Source organism: Danio aesculapii, chromosome 5 (assembly GCF_903798145.1).
Source record: "Danio aesculapii chromosome 5, fDanAes4.1, whole genome shotgun sequence".
Taxonomy (NCBI): Eukaryota; Metazoa; Chordata; class Actinopteri; order Cypriniformes; family Danionidae; genus Danio; species Danio aesculapii.
In genome coordinates, this window is record NC_079439.1 from 3,531,289 (window position 1) to 3,548,229 (window position 16,941).

Below are 16,941 nucleotides of genomic sequence, written 5' to 3' on the forward strand. Positions count from 1 at the left end.
ATACAAGCATTTATATGTCATATATATGTGAAGCCTCTCTTGGAGAGGTGTTGAAACTGAGCAAGTCTGCTGTAACACTTAAATGCATATGGTTTGTCCAGTGTAATTGTGATTTCCATGTCAAATAAATCCAATGGTGTTGACCTGTAACGTGCGATGAAGACCTGGAGTTTGGCTGCTGCTTTACTGACTGAATACGGCGCTGGAGAAACGTCAATATCCAGCTCCTCAACTTCACTGGCAGTGTCCACCTGAAACACACACACACACACAAATGTGGCATGAATTTATAACAGCATCACTAATATTTTTTTGACCTCAACCACAGAGGCCTTTGCCTTTCATATAAGCCACTTCTGATGGTTACTTCTGATACACTTCTGATCTGAACTAGAAGTCAAGTTATTATTTGCTGTTCCTAAATCTTGGACAGGCGACAAGACTTTTGTCAGGTAGTGTAAAGGGGGAACAATAATAACAAGAGATGTGTCATTTAGTAAAAGTGCCGAGTCAGCGGCTGATATCCTCTAAATATAGTGATGCAGTGAGAAGTAAATGGAGCCATGCAGGCAGTATTTATAGCTCAAGGGTAAAACCTTTTATGGATAATCACTTACAACTACTACAACCTTCATAATCCAGATTATCTGAGTGAATATCAGCTTTAGAGCGCTGCACGTGCTCTCAGAGCCTCTGCACTCTGACCTGAGAACAGTTATTCAACTTTACAGCTCAACCTCAGAGAAACACTGCAAGGTAAACTCAGAGACGCCATTCATGAGATTTAACCCAGAAAGATCAGTGTTTTCCAAACCTGCTCCTGGAGGCACACCAGCAGTACATATTTTAGATGTCTCCATCATCTGACCTACTCATTTTAGGTTGAGGAGTTTCTTCTATTGTTCTAATGAGTTGATTCAGGTGTGTTTGAATATGAAGGGGCTGAAGATGTGTACTGTTGGTGTGCCTTCAGGAACAGGGTTGGGAAACACTGACCCAGATGATGTCACACACAACAATGTACAGTGAAAATAGCCTTTTAACACACGTATGAAGTTCTGGTGGCTGTAAAGAAAAAACTGCAGGCTCCAGTGTGAATCAGTATATAATCAGTATAATAAATGTACAGTATCTTATACTGGACTGTAAATACTATCTGCTCATTAACAGTTCCCATATTTTGTGTTTTCCATTTATTTACTGTTGTGAATTGCATTATGGGAAATTTAATTTAAAAGTGACTTTTATTGACATTTTAGTAGTTTAAAAAATAATATAATGTATGCGAAGAAATAATTTCTAGAGAAATAAGTTGGTAATATAAGATCAAATGTGCTGCAGTTTATTACAAGGTTTCTGTAGTGTTATTTACAACACCAACACAGACAATATTACACCTTACAATATTAAATTGTTCATAAAAGTCTATTTTTTTAATACTTTTCAAGGTTAAAAGTTGTGATATTGCGTTTATACAACAGTTCGACGGCATAATCGTGTAAATAAAACATAAAAATCAAACACCAAGAGTCTCAAAACCCTTTTGTATGAGGAACTACTTTCTTCCGCCATTCATTCACATCTGCAGCTGACGTCAGAACAGCAGAAATCGTTGCTCATTCACCAACATCACTTTAGAGCTAGTGTTTGAATGATTCTCTAGCGTAATGTCTAAAGTGATGACAAAACAGGTGATTTTGCTCACACTTTAAGATTATAAGGCTGAACAGCATGAAATGCCATCAGTCTACACATATTTCCCAGTATTTCTCTGTTGCAATCAGGAGATCACAATAATTAACCCCGAAAAAGCCAAAGCAAAGCAAACAATAAATTACTAGAATACAAATACAGCACTACAACATACAAAAGAGAGATCGACTTAGTGTCACTTACCTGTTTAATAATGTAGTTTGAAATTTTTCTCCTCTAAGGACTTATTACGCGGTCTCTGTCGCCATCTTGTGGCAGAACGTCAACAATCTTTGCTTTGCTCAATGACAAGCTAATGGAACCAATGCACTAATTCTCCAAAATTATAAGTATTTAAAATAGGCACTACGCTTATAAATAAACTGCAATGTTGCAATCTAAACAACTACGTTCTTCACTAAAAAGCCTTAAAAGAACATTATGTTGTCCAAAAGCAGCAATACAAGTCAAACTGTAGTAAGTTTATTGATCTGCTGTCACTATGTGGGCAGTAGGCATGGGATGATAGCCGTTTTCAAGGTATACCGCGGTTTGGAAAAGTCAAAATTTTAAATCAATCAAAATGTCTGTTATACCATTCCTACGGTATATATAAAACAAAAAAATGTACGTTTTTTTTTTTTAGAACGACAGTATCTCCAGCAGGAAAGATCTCCAAAGATGCCATTTTAAATTGTAAAAAAGTCAGTGTTTTTGAAACTAATGAAGACCGCAAAAGTCAATGATTCATTTGATTTATTTAGCCTGACATGTTTCAAATGCTCCAAAATTATTTTAATTTATTTATTATTTATTGCCACATCAGTAACTTATGGCTATTTTGTTAGAAAAAATGGATATATATAAAATATTACATAATAAAACAAATTCGTATTACACTAAAAAAGTTACTCAGACAATTATATAAAATATAAATACACAAAAATGTATTCAAAGTTAAATATGATTTTTCAGTTCAACTTTTGATAAATAATGTAAAACTCTTCCTGGTGGTACCTTATTAAAAATGTCCATCAAACTACTCTCAGTATAAAAATTTTGCCTAATGAAATTTAAACATCCACATTCCAACAAAAGATGTTTGATGGTAAGAGCAGTCTGGCAGTAATTACATTTAGGCGATTCTTCATTATTCAATAAATATAAATGTGTCAACCTACAATGTCCAATTCAACATCTAGTATAGACCGTCTGATCATGCCTGGTCTCGAAATTATAATCTACAAATTGTCTTTCATTTATTTTCAGGTTAATTTCATGTAATTTATTATTTATGCAGTTGTCCCATTCCCTTTGCCATGTTTCATTTATGTACAAATTGATTGTGGGTTTCAGATCCTCAGGTAGAATTAAACTCCAAAATTGTTGAAATGTTTCTCAAAACAAAATATATATTGTGAAAATATTGTGTTTAAACGGGAAAAAAGTTTTAGTTTTTTGCCCAGACATTTAAAAAGAATATATTTCAGGGCAGTAATCACAATACTGTGAAACCTTGATATTATAATCCAAGGTAATCATACTGTCAGAATAATATACCAGCCCATGCCTAGTGGGTGGAGTAATACACAAGGTTGAAGAGGCTGTAGGATTGCTGTTATTGCTGAATATTGCACGGCTATCAGCCAATCAGATTAGAGAATCAGACAGAACTCTTGTGTGTATATATATATATATATATATATATATATATATATATATATATATATATATATATATATATATATATATATATATATATATATATATATATACACAGTTGAAGTCAGAATTATTAGCCCCCCTTTCATTTTTGTTTTCTTTTTTAAATATTTCCCAAATTATGCTTAACAGAGCAGGGAAAATTTCACAGTATACCTGGTAATATTTTTTTCTTCTGGAGAAAGTCTTATTTGTTTTATTTCAGCTTGAATAAAAGCAGTTTTTAATTTTTTATGAACCATTATAAGGTCAATATTATTAGCCCCTTTAAGATATATTTTGTTTTCGATAGTCTACAGAACAAACCATCGTTATACAATAACTTGCCTAATTACCCTAACCTGCCTAGTTAACCTAATTAACCTAGTTAAGCCTTTAAATGTCACTTTAAGCTGTATAGAAGAGTCTTGAAGAATATCTAGTCTAATATTATTTACTGTCATCATGACAAAGATAAAATAAATCAGTTATTAGAGATGAGTTATTAAAACTATTATGATTAGAAATGTGTTGAGGAAATCTGCTCTCTGTTAAACACAAATTGGGGGAAAAAACCAACAGGGGGCTAATAATTCAGGGGGCTAATAATTTTGAGTTCAACTGTGTGTATATATATATATATATATATATATATATATATATATATATATATATATATATATATATATATATATATATATATATGTAGTGAGTATTGCAGCATAGTCTCTGACCTCATGTGTGGGGCTGCTCTTGCGGGGGCTGGCCGGCTGTGATGCTGCAGATTTCGGGGACAGATGTGTTTGTTCAGATCTGGGTGGCGTCGGGCTGGACGTGGAGCCGGACTTCACACCGATAGAGGGTAGTTCTCGATGTTTAATGACCGGTGAGCGTTCGGGACGGGTCAGTTCAGCTGCGTGTGGAGTAGAGCCCGTCCGTAAGACCGCAGCCACATCTAACAGCACAAAAACAACTCATTTAATACAGCTTAAAGACATACGCATGCAGACCTATAGATTAGAGCTCATATGGAAAGGGCATGACCTCAGTAATTTGTGTATAAGCTGCAGTTTACATGCATGTGTGTCTGTGACAGGTGAACATCAGGAGTGGATGACGGAAATCCAGCTGTTTGCATAAAGGTCACGACCCTGGTCAATATGAGATTATAGTATTGAAGGCGTGGATTTTCTGATGGATGTCTGCTCCAGGATGGACATACACGTATTAATAAAGTTGAATGTTTAAGGATCTAGATTATATGATGCCCTCAGTGTCATCCCTCTTCAGAGTAAAACTGAAATAATTTGCGAGTCATTGCTTTTTCTATATGCCAAATGATTGGTTTACTCAGGATCTACCAAGCCAGGTCAGAGGTCATGGAGACCTCTTAAGCAGAATTGGACTCTTGGTGGATTGGAAACAACTGTTTCCTGAGTTATTTGCCATGTCATATGTTCATTCTTTTTAAGTGAATTCCTTTACATGCAAGATGGACTTTGTGTGTATTATCAAGCTGCCAGTTTTGATGTTTTGATAAGATGGCTGAGAGTACAAGAAACAGCCTCGAGTATAAAACAGATTGTACTTTGTGTGTGTGTTCTAGTCATTTGTGGATCATTTTCACAGGTCTGGGGTCAGCTCAGAGTTACCTAGTGGCTGTCTAATTTTTGTATGCTTGAGTAATCGTTGAAAGATATTGTTCAGAATCATGCACACATATATACAAGTCTGTGTTTTAACCAATCAGGTGAAAACGCCTGTATATATGACACAGTTAATGACGTTATGTGAGAATATAATGGGGTATGTGCTGTTCATCCAATGATAAACTTCCAGTGAAAGCTTTATGTGACTACTTCAGAGTATATACAGCAATCAGAGTGGAATTCAATACATTAAGACCTTTTTTAAGACTCTTTCCATACATTTTAACGCTAATGTAAGAAACGAATCCAAAACTATAACGTTATTCATATACTGAATAAAAATCTATTAAATCTAGTTAGTTATATAGAGCCTATAGAGCTGCAGAAATAATGGTGCTGCCTCAGTTACTGCAGCATGATGTCAAATCTAGTAGAATTGCACTGATTTCATAAACTACACAAACTTCAGCATACACCATACATTGCATAATCACAAATGATATCAAATATAATACCCTGCAAAAAAGCACTTAAGACTTTTCAATACTTTTAAGGGCTTTAAATTTCTCTACATTGATTTATCAACTTCTAATACTTTTCAAGAGCCCTGTATTTTCAATTTCATTAGGTTTCTTTGACAGCACCGATGTTGTAATTACAATACATTCAGTTAAATAGACTTCAGCATTTATATAGTTGTTCAAGCGTAAAAGGAGAAGACGTGTAACCCCTAGCACCGTCAGAATCAGCAGGCGAGTGCAGAAACTGCATTGAAAATACTTTGGTAAAATGTTTTAAAGACATAGCGAGGGGATATGTAATTTAAAGGGTCACGAAACACCAAAACACATTGTTTGAGCTGTTGACAGTCATATATGTGTCCCACACTGCTATAAACACTATTAGGACACATATATGTCACTAAAAAGTGAAAACTGGTTGTTTTTGCGCTATTTCGAGCAAATTCGTTCTTCCGGTTTGAAACTAATTTTTGAAGCTGCGTCACGGCTATGAGATCTTAGCGTGTATTCCAGCTTGTAGACTGGACGTCTGTACCTGGGAGTACCTTATGACGTCTCTGAGTGTGCAGCATTCATTTATGAGAAAGACTTGGTTCAACGCAATCAGCGGGCTCTATTGTGTATGCGGTGCAACTTCATTAATATGCATGATAGCTTTGAAGACTGTTTTTACTTGTTACAGAGTTCAGACGGCAGAGAGACGCCACGTTGTGTTGCCAAAACAAGTGTGCAGTGTTGCTTTTATAATTTACTGAAGTGAAGGTTTTGTTTTCATTTTCCCACTATGAGAGCGCAGCTGGACTCACGTGTGAATTACAGTGCATGTGACACATGGCAGAAATACATGTCTTAAGGAACATTATTTACCCGAGAGCTTTTCTCATCTGGAAATGGTGAAATCCAGATTTGCTGCTCGTCTCCTTTTAATAAAGACGCGGCTCCAGTTGGTGTTGATTGTCCGGTCTCTACAGATTTGGTAAGCGATCAGTGGTCTTTGTTTGTTTATTCAGATGGTAAAGTTAGTTCTTGTCATCAGCAGTACTCTTTCAGTGTTTAAAGACAGACCTTAGTCAAATGATTTCTAAGTTACTAAAGTTTACAGTAGGTTAATATCACTACAATATTATGGACTGAAAAATCTGCTGTAAATGCTGCTCTCCGAGTGTAAACATGTAAACACCACAATCAAACTATTTCCGTCGTGTAGGATTTTCGCCGCATTTTGACAGGAATAACACGGCTTTCTGACGCTACCTAACGAGTGCATCAAAGTTACTGAGAAATGCAGAGGGTTTTTTCTCTCATTCGCCGTGCGGTATCAAACATTGCATAAAAAATACAGGCTTAGAGCAGTTCCTCGAATTAAATATCTTGTTTGTCAAGAGGGGCATGAATGAAATTCCTGAATGAAAGAGCCAAACTGCAGTTAAAGTCCAACATTTAATAATTTGTCAACCAATTTGATTACTGATGTCCATGTAAACACAGTCACTGTCTTTCTCCCCTGCGTCTGTGTGTTTGTTTGGCCTCTGTGAAAACCGACACTCCCATTTTTATGCAAATTTTTACAGACCTTCCCTCTTTCCCTCCTTCGACACTCCCCCCTAAACAGAGCAGGACACGCCCACTTTCCTGACTTTTTCCATAGAGTTGTGAAAAAACCCTGCTGAAACAGGGGGGTTTCATGGCCCTTTAATGCAGTGCTTCTTGTCCGGTCTGAGACCCACTTTATATTGCATATCAATCAGGAATTGAAGATTACTGATTTTTAAAGAAATCAGACCTTAAACATGGCAATTTTATAATGGAAAGACAGTTCTGAAACGCTGAAGATGGCTGAAATTAAAAGTCTATGTGCGTATACCCCACTGTTGTTGATTGGAGATTGTAAGCAGAGCAGCCTATGTACTGTGTGCAAATGTTGAAGTTGGCTTCTGCTGACAATCCTCTGCAAACTATCTTCAGTAAGCTTTTTTTTGTAAATTGAATCTCTGACTCCGGCTCTTCTTTGTATGACACATCGGTCAATAACAGGTTAAAATTGGCGATTCCTTAGCAGTATAGTGTCTGACCTTCACCTGAACTTGTTATATGATTTTGTGTTCGTGAACCAGCCATCACCAGAATGCATTTTCAAAACCTCTTCGACGTTTCAGCTCAAAATAGCACACAGATAATGTTTTCTAACTCTCTCAAACTTCCCCCTTTTAGGCTTTGATTCTAATTGTGGCGTTTTGGTGACTGTCGCTTTAAATTCAAATGAGATTGTGCTCTTTTTAAAAGAGGGCGGAGCTACAAATCCCCATGTGTCAGCATAGTGGCAGATTGAAAACAGGACTAGTGTTATCAGTGCTGGTCAGGTGTGCGTGTGTGCTTCAGTGTCGGTGTGTGCTTCATGCTTCTGTCACTATGGAGACTCCCGTCGCTGTTCATTTGTGCGTCATCTAAAACTCCACATCTATAATCCTTTTAGTCTATGCTGACATTATCTTCAGCAGCTCAAACACTCTAATGGCTAATGGACAGACGGCTGCTTCTCACTCAGGGCTGCTGTTTATGCTAATGAGGAGAGGCGGGCACTAGTGCTTTCCCCCTCAGATGACACGTACAAAGGGAAAATGTCAATCAAAGTGTTTCAGCAGACTGTTTAGATCAAGTCTGATTATAAACAATATACAAATAATCAATGTTTTCCATTAGAGGCTGGTTATATTTACTCACTGCTGCCACACAACTGTTCAGATCCCATATAAAAGTGATTTTTACATAATAGGTCCCCTTTAAGTGTGAGAATACATCTAACTCACCATTGTACTGTATTTTTGCTATCCCTTTGGTTCAGAATGCATTTTGAAATACTCACTGGGTTTTGCTACCCAAATGTCCCCTGCTGTTGCTACGAAAATACAATCCTACAGTGCATTTCCAAAGCGTGAGTCTTCATGGGAGTATGCAACAAACAATTAAATGATAATTTTGCAACCATTTCCACTTGTGCATTACACACATCAGCTCAATTTGAGGAATACACTTTCAATTTAATTAAACAACTTATTAAAATGCATTTGAATTAGTATGTAACTGACATTTTGTAAATGTAAATGATATCATTTAATTAAAAATGCTGTTATTTTGCTCCAAATTTTGCATATCATAGAGAATGCTAATTAAAATAGTAAAAAAATACTTTTATAATACAATATTTACATATTGCATTGGCGTTTTTTGCTTATTACATTTCAAAATGAATTTAGCTACTGATGTACTTCCATCCACCTGCTGCCTCTGCTAACATCCATTTAAAAACTGTTCAACGTTAGGTATTTCATGTGTAAATAAAGCAACTTCTGCACAGAATACATATCAACAAATGCTAAATAAGATTGCCATTCCAAACATAGCAACAAAAAATATTAAACAGGCAAACATAACAGCTGACATGGTGAATTCTAATTGGTCCATCAAAATAAAGCAGCCAATCACCTCCTCACAAAGCTGACAGACATGCAATGAGCCACCAATAATGTGTTAAAAACAAACCCAAAGCAAGATTTACAACCATTACCAGCCGAACATGGTGTGTTTATATGAGGTTAGATTTGTGACACAATTCTGTGTGCAAAATAAACACAATTCTGTTTTGAGCATGCAACATGCCTTGGAAGATAGTGTTTTGAGCATGCACAATAGTTTATCGCACACTCAAAACATGTTCTTTAGTGTTTAAAAGTGTTAATGCATGCTCAACAAGGCATTGTGCATGTTCAAAACATGATCTATTGTGTGTAAAAGTGTTAACACATGCTCAACAAGCCATTGTGCACGCTCAAAAACATGATCTATTGTAAGTGTTAATGCATGCTCAACAAGGCATTGTGCACGCTAAAAAACATGATCTATTGTGTGTAAAAGTGTTAACACATGTTCAAGCCATTGGGCAAACATGATTGCATACATGTTTTTTGCACACAAATTGTGTCACAAATTTAACCCCATATTTTTAGTGCTTCAGGATAGCGCTGGGCGGTATGATGGACAGACAGTGTATATCATCACAGCCTCCAGCTCAGGACCTGATCTTATATTCCTCATGGATGTGAGCATACACAGTCACAGTCCATGTGTTATTCATGCATTCAGACACTAGAAGAAATGTACCAGGCTCAGAGGCGTCACAGAGGGCTTCATTACCCTCCAAACTCCAGAACGCGATGTCTTCCCATGAGGCATTTGTGCCTGGAAAAAGAGGGGATAATGCAGACGGAATCTACTTATCCACACATACTTAGGCAGCACTCCAAACCCTCAAGTCGCCAGGCTGAAAAATCACCCCTGGAATTCTCACACTCTCAAAGACGGCAAGAAAATGTCTTTTGGGCATAATCTCAATTGCCAAAAAAGCCAAAATGCACTGACAAGAAATATTATTTCCAAAAATATCTAAAAACATCTAGTGTTCAAAAGTTTGGTGAGTCTTGCTTGAGTCCACCAAGACTGAATGTTTTAGATTAAACTAGTTACATTATTGATTCATTATTATTTTTTACGTGATATGTTTAAAAATGTTAATTAAAGCAATTTCTTTTTGTTTAAAAACACAACAGCAGTGTGATAACTACAGCTTATATTTCGTGCAATAACTAGTAGTGTAACTTGGTAAGGAAACCATTTGATATTCTGACCAATTTTCGTGTAAAGACATACAATATTAAAAAAAAAGTAAACTAATTAAGGAATTAAAATGATTAACGACAAATATAATATTTAATTGAAACAAATAATTCTAAGAATAAATGAACTTTAAAAATAATTCAAAATAATAATAATTAATAATAATAATAATTAATAAATAATTAAACAAATTAACTAAAAATAAATGAATAAACAAATGTACCCACACCTAATGAATTCAGGAAATGCACAGAAACTTGTATGTAGTTTTTTCTGTGAATTATCCAGCACTGCGGATTCAATTTTCACCTCAAGAAACGCAGATAAGAATATAATCTAAAAAAATTAAATATTAAATATCTAAAATACCAAAAATATCTGAAAACAACTAGTGTTTGGGGTTGGCGAGTCTTGCTTGAGTCCACTATGACTGAATTTACAGGAGGATTAACACAGCAAAAACAGTAAAACCCTGTAATATTATTGAAATTATTGTTTTTTCAATGGATATGTTTAAAAATGTTAATTAAAGCATTTTATTTTTGTTTAAAAACACAATAGCAGTGTGAGAACTACAACTTCAGAAGAGAAGTTATCAACATTATAACTATAATTAAAAAAAAATCAACATTATGTGGAATAACTAGAGGTGAAACTTATTAATTCAATTTACAATATTAGTTAAATATACAATATTTAATTAAAACAAATTATTTTAAAAAATCATTTAAAAATTAATAAATAAATGTTAAAAAATTAAATAAAAATAAATTAATAAACAACTATTTACATTTTACCCACAACTTATAAATCCAGCAAATGCAAAGAAACTTGGATTCAGTGTTGCCAGATTGGCGGTTTGTGTGGGTAAAGAATGGCATAAATGGGTTGACAAAATTTAGGTGGTTTTGAAACGTAAATTTTATATGCAACTTCAAATCTGGCTTTGCTTCGCGTGCATCACACAGCGCCTGCAGTTAAAGTTTCTAACTCCCAGCGGTTTAGCATAAATTTTTCATCAAACATTTGTTTCTGCAATTGACAGCGAGAACGAACACAGAAGCGTTGTCTGATTTATGAGCAGCACCTAATTATGTTCAAAAGAATTTAAAATGTCAAATGGGATGAATTAATACCCCATTTCGAAAGTAAAACATACTCTAATAGGTAGTGTAATCTACACCAGTGTTTCCCAACCCTGTTCCTGGAGGCACACCAACAGTACATATTTTGGATGTCTCCTTTTTCTGACCCATTAACTTCAGGTGTTGGAGTCTCTTCTGATGTTATGATAAGTTGATTCAGGTGTGTTTGATTAGGGAGAGGTTGAAAATGTGTACTGTTGGTGTGCCTTCAGGAACAGGGTTGGGAAACACTGATCTACACAACAATAAGTGCAGTGTATGGGTAAGAAGGGGCAGTGTTTTGATGTGATCCGGTTATGTTGTGGTTCTGTGACGACTGGTGTTGGTTGCTGTATGGTTAAATGACAGCTAAAGGGATTAGGTAAATTTCTACTTAAATCAACTAAAATTAAAATATTAAACTAATATTTTGGCCGTTTTTTGTGTTTTTGGGTGAGTTTTAGACAGTTTATGGGCTGGAAAAGAAATCAGCTATATCTGGCAACACTGATTATATATATATTTTTTTCTGTGAATTATCCAGCGCTTCGGATTCATTTTTCACCTCCAGATAAAGAAAATGTATGGCATCAAACTGTCAAATTAAAAACCTGAAGACACTAAAATCACCGCCATTATCTCACTCTTAAAGACAAGTGAAGTTTCATAAACTAATTTGGAGAGGAGCACGTGATATGATTGAGCACGTCTGGCCGCTCATCTGTAATCAGTAATAATCCAATCAGAGTGATCCTAGTTTACTATAAATGGATCATTGTCTCACTACTGCTCTATCTTCATTTGGAAGAATCCCCCCTTCCACCCCATCTCCTCCTTTTCCTCCCTTTTCGAGCTCTCGAGACCTACCTGATCTCGGATCTCCTGATATGCTTATCGACCGGGCGGAGCCCTGGGCTCAAATATCTCCGAGCTCAGGGTTCTCTCCCGGGACAGCATGCCAAACCTGCTTTATACGTCAAGCATATCTAAGTGGGAACTCTTGAAATCTAATTTGGGAATAATTTGAATTGTCAAAAACAAATCCTTTATGCATTATGACAAGAAATATTAGGTATGATATATTATGTCCAAAAATATCTAAAAACAACTAGTGCTCAAATGTTTGGGGTTGGAGAGTCTTATATGAACAACACAAATACAGCAAAACCAATTATACTCTGTATTATTATTGAACTTTCAATAATATTTCAATATTAATGAAATTTCAAGTGCTAAACAACAACATAAAAGCATAAAAGAACAAATATTTCACCGGAGTGCCAATCATTTTCAATTATTTAAAGCATTTTTCCTAATAACTCAATGGGAAAATCCCCCATTCTCTGTGTGCTATCTGCGCAATGATGGTTTTATCGTACCGGTGTCTCCAGGTAGGCCGACCCCATTGGTCAGCTGACTCAGGGTGGCGCCACACAGTAAAGCGGCCTCTGATAGGTCGATCTTCGAGGCCTGAAGTCTGAATTTATCCAGCTCCTGCGACAACATCCCGAACTGCTGACTCTGACTGCGGCATTTGTCCTCCAGCTCACGCACTTTTGCCTGCAAACACACACACACACACACACACACACACATGCATATTCATAAATTACAGCCCTCCTGAATTATCAGCCCTCCTGTACATTTATTTTCACAATTTCTGTTTAACAGAAAGAAGAATTGTTCCAACACATTTGTAATCATAATAGTTTTAATAACTCATGTCTAATAACTGATTTATTTTATCTTTGCCATGATGACAGCACATAATATTAGACTAGATATTCTTCAAGATACTAGTATTCAGCTTAAAGTGACATTTAAAGGCTTAACTAGGGTAATTAGGGTAAAGTTAGGGTAATTAGGCAAGTCATTGTATAACGATGGTTTGTTCTAAAGACAATCCAAAACTAATATTGCTTAAGGGGGCTAATAATATTGACCTTGAAATGGTTTTAAAATATTTAAAACTGCTTTTATTCTTGCTGAAATAAAACAAATAAGACTTTCTCCAGAAGAAAAAATATTATAGGAAATACTGTGAAAATTTCCTGAATCTGGTAAACATCATTTGGGAAATATTAGAAATAAAAACAGAAAATGCACAGGAGAGCGAATAATTCTGACTCCAACAGTACATTCATGTGTTCTGATGGGAAATGCAGAAAATATTAGTCAGCCAAAAGCCTCTAATGATGAACTACTGATGTGGGACTGGCCAATCAAAGCACGGCATGATGAAATAAACGCTAAAAGTGGAAGATCACATAACTGATTACACATTAAGAAACTATGAATAATTATAATTTAGAAGTCTAGTAGAAGACAATTTTACAATTTCTAAGGGCAACGTGCCTAAATTTTCATTAATATTTAAAATGTTTGAGTCTTATTATTATTTTAAAACTATTTTATCCTTTAACATCTACACTACCTGACTAAAGTCTTGTCGCCTATCAAAGTTTTAGGAACAGCAAGTAATAACTTGACTTCTAGATGATCATTTGGTATCAGAAGTGGCTTATATGAAAGGCAAAGGCCTCTAGATGACGCTTATTTGAGCACAATAAAATATGATCGTGCCTTGATTATTAATGATTTCATTAGGACAGTAAGGTCTGACTCTGCTTAGATAAAAGTCTCATCACTGAACCTTCAGTAATGTCCAGTATAGAATATGTGCTCATGCTGCAGTGGAAACAGAATGAATATTGTGTCTGACTCCATCATGAGCTTGGAGGACTGCATCCATACATCTCTGACATGACTCAAATCACTGATTAATAAAGTCATCTGGAATGGCAAAGAAAGCCTTCTTGCAGGATTCCCAGAGTTTATCAAGAGTCTTTGTGTTCATCTTCAATGCCTCCTTCATCTTACCCCAGACATGCTCAATAATGTTTATCTCTGGTGACTGGGCTGGCCAATCCTGGAGCAGCTTGACCTTCTTTGCTTTCAGGAGCTTTGATGTGGAGGCTGAAGTATGAGAAGGAGCGCTATCCTGCTGGAGAATTTGCCCTCTCCTGTGGTTTGTAATGTAATGGGCAGCACAAATGTCTTGATACCTCAGGCTGCTGATGTTGCCACCAGATCTCTCGCACGCCCCCATACTGAATTTAACCCCAAACCATGATTCCTCCTTCACCGAACTTGACTGATTTCTATGAGAATCTTGGCTCCATGCTGGTTACAGTAGGTCTTCTGCAGTATTGGTGATGATTGGGATGCAGTCCAATAGATGGGAAAAAAATCTCCCTTCTGCCACTTTTCTAAATGATCAACTAGAAGTCAAGTTATTATCTGTTGCTTACAACTGAGATCCACCACAAGACTTTTGTCAGGTAGTGTACATCATTTGACAAGCAACAAATGAAAACAGCAAGTTGTTTGGGGCTTGTTCAAACAGGATTTTTAAAGTTAAGCATAACTAAAAGCATAAAACAATACGTTTTACAATTCAAGTAAATAAAAAGCTTCCTTATTTTATTTCAGCCAGCTTCCAAAGAAAGTTCTTAACTTCTCAATTATCCAATACATGTCTGATATCTAATCTAATAAACATAATAAAAGCATATAACCATTATTACATATTTCAGTAACATTTTTAATTGAAATTCACAAGTCTGATCAAGGGTGGGCCTCTGAAAACCATCATTAGCTAACTAAGCTTGCAAGTTCCGTCATTACAAAGATAATTTGTTGATTTGGTGTTTCCCAAATCGAACATTCGCAAACTGCATCGCAAGCTTGTTAGCTTACAACTACACCTCTAGAGCTGTAGTTAGACGCAGAGTTCCTGGCTGTGTTCTATTCCTAGTTATCCCCCTATGCCCTATTCATTTAGAACCTTCTGACATTTAAACTTGGAATGATAAAAAAAACAAAGCATTAAAGTCATCTTTCTTAGGTGTAATTTGCTTTCAAAGTATGTTTACAGTTCAGTTTTAGCGATCTTCATATTGACAATTGCGCTTCCCTCATAGTGCACTTTGAAAACATTTTTGCCATTTTGAACACAGCCGTGGCTCATGACGAAAGCTGTAGGTGACTATTAATTAAAAGCGGAATTTGACGTTATGTCTCCAAAGCTTGTGAAAACAATATACAGGCCTAGCATACCTTAATGGTTTTAATTTATAGTAGGTTATTTATTAAGAAATGTGTCTGTACAGTGTAAGACATGGGGCTGTTGGTTAGAACATTTCTGCAGTGGTTTACATGTGTCAAATTTAAAAGCAGACTTAAAAAAAAAACAAATAATAAATAAATAAATAAATAAATAAACAAACAACATGCTACTGAAAATTATTATTAATAATAATAATAATAATAATAATAATAATAATAATAATATAAAAAAAAATAATAATAATAATAAAAAAAGAATAATAAATAATAATAATTAAATAAATAAATAATAATTAAAAATAATAATAATAAAATAATAATAATAATAATAATAATAATAATAATAATAATAAATATATAATAATAAAAAAATAATAAATATTACTAATAATAATAATAATAAAAATAATAATAATAAAATAATAATGATAAAATAATAATGATAATGATAATAATAAAATTAATAATAATAATAAGAAAATAATAAGAAAAAATTATAATAAAAAATTAATAACAAAAATAATAATAATAATAACAATAATAATAATAATAAATATAATAATAATAATAATAATAATAATAATAATAATATTAAGTAGAATTTTTTTTCTTAATAAATAAGCCTATTGTAAATTGGAATATGGAATATTCTCAATTATATTTGTAAAGGAAACATACATAGGTCCTATATGTGTCGCTTATATATAATGCAATTAATATAGAAAGCTAGTGCAGGTTTTTACTAAAATTAATATTGGATTGTTTTTTTTTTAATGTGTGTAGGTGAAAAACAATATAATTTGGAAAAAAAAATGATGTTTTTTTACTCTAAGTAAGTTGTTACCACCTCGTTTAGAGCATCATTATGGGTGTTTTACGTTATAACTAGGCCCACACGGAATCTGCACGCGCAGATTTCCACAGATTTTTAGCCCATCATTATTCTCTTAATTTACTTGTGTAAATGTGTGTGAATCTATATTTATTCAGTTTCTAAATTAATTACAGTGATATTATTGACTAATATGAAAATATTCATGATTTATTTACAATACAGTCTGTAAAGTCATATAGTCTTTTTGTAGAGATATTATAAGAGAGACTTGCTTTGTTTACCAAATAAGTGAATCTAATTGGATTTGCATTGTAAACATTAAATAAAAGTTGAAAAGGTATTACTTTTTATTTCATATATTAAGTTTTTAGTTATGGCTAAAATAATTCAGCATAATCTGCAGATTTTTAACACTAATTCTGCACAGAAATAGCAAAAAACGTCTGCAGATTTCGTCTGGCTCTAGTTATAACTAATGTAGTTTAAACGATGGATCTGCGACAGAGAAACTACGGGTTTTGGGAAACACTCGTCACTACATCATTCTTTTCCCAAACGATGCATTGTACTATGATAGTTCAGCCGTAGTATACTTTAGCCTTTACTACAGTAAGCTATAT

General features: G+C 34.5%; 1 protein-coding gene across 1 annotated transcript in view; it reads right to left on the reverse strand.

Annotated features, from left to right (window-relative positions):
• Positions 1–16,941, reverse strand: part of LOC130229898 (peripheral-type benzodiazepine receptor-associated protein 1) — a 262,006-nt gene that overhangs the window by 57,164 nt on the left and 187,901 nt on the right. The window contains exons 14-16 of the mRNA XM_056458919.1: positions 12,738–12,918; positions 4,128–4,348; positions 145–251 (exon numbers count right to left, since the gene is read on the reverse strand). Coding sequence (XP_056314894.1) covers positions 145–251; positions 4,128–4,348; positions 12,738–12,918 — 509 coding nt within the window. The remainder of the gene's footprint in view (positions 1–144; positions 252–4,127; positions 4,349–12,737; positions 12,919–16,941) is intronic.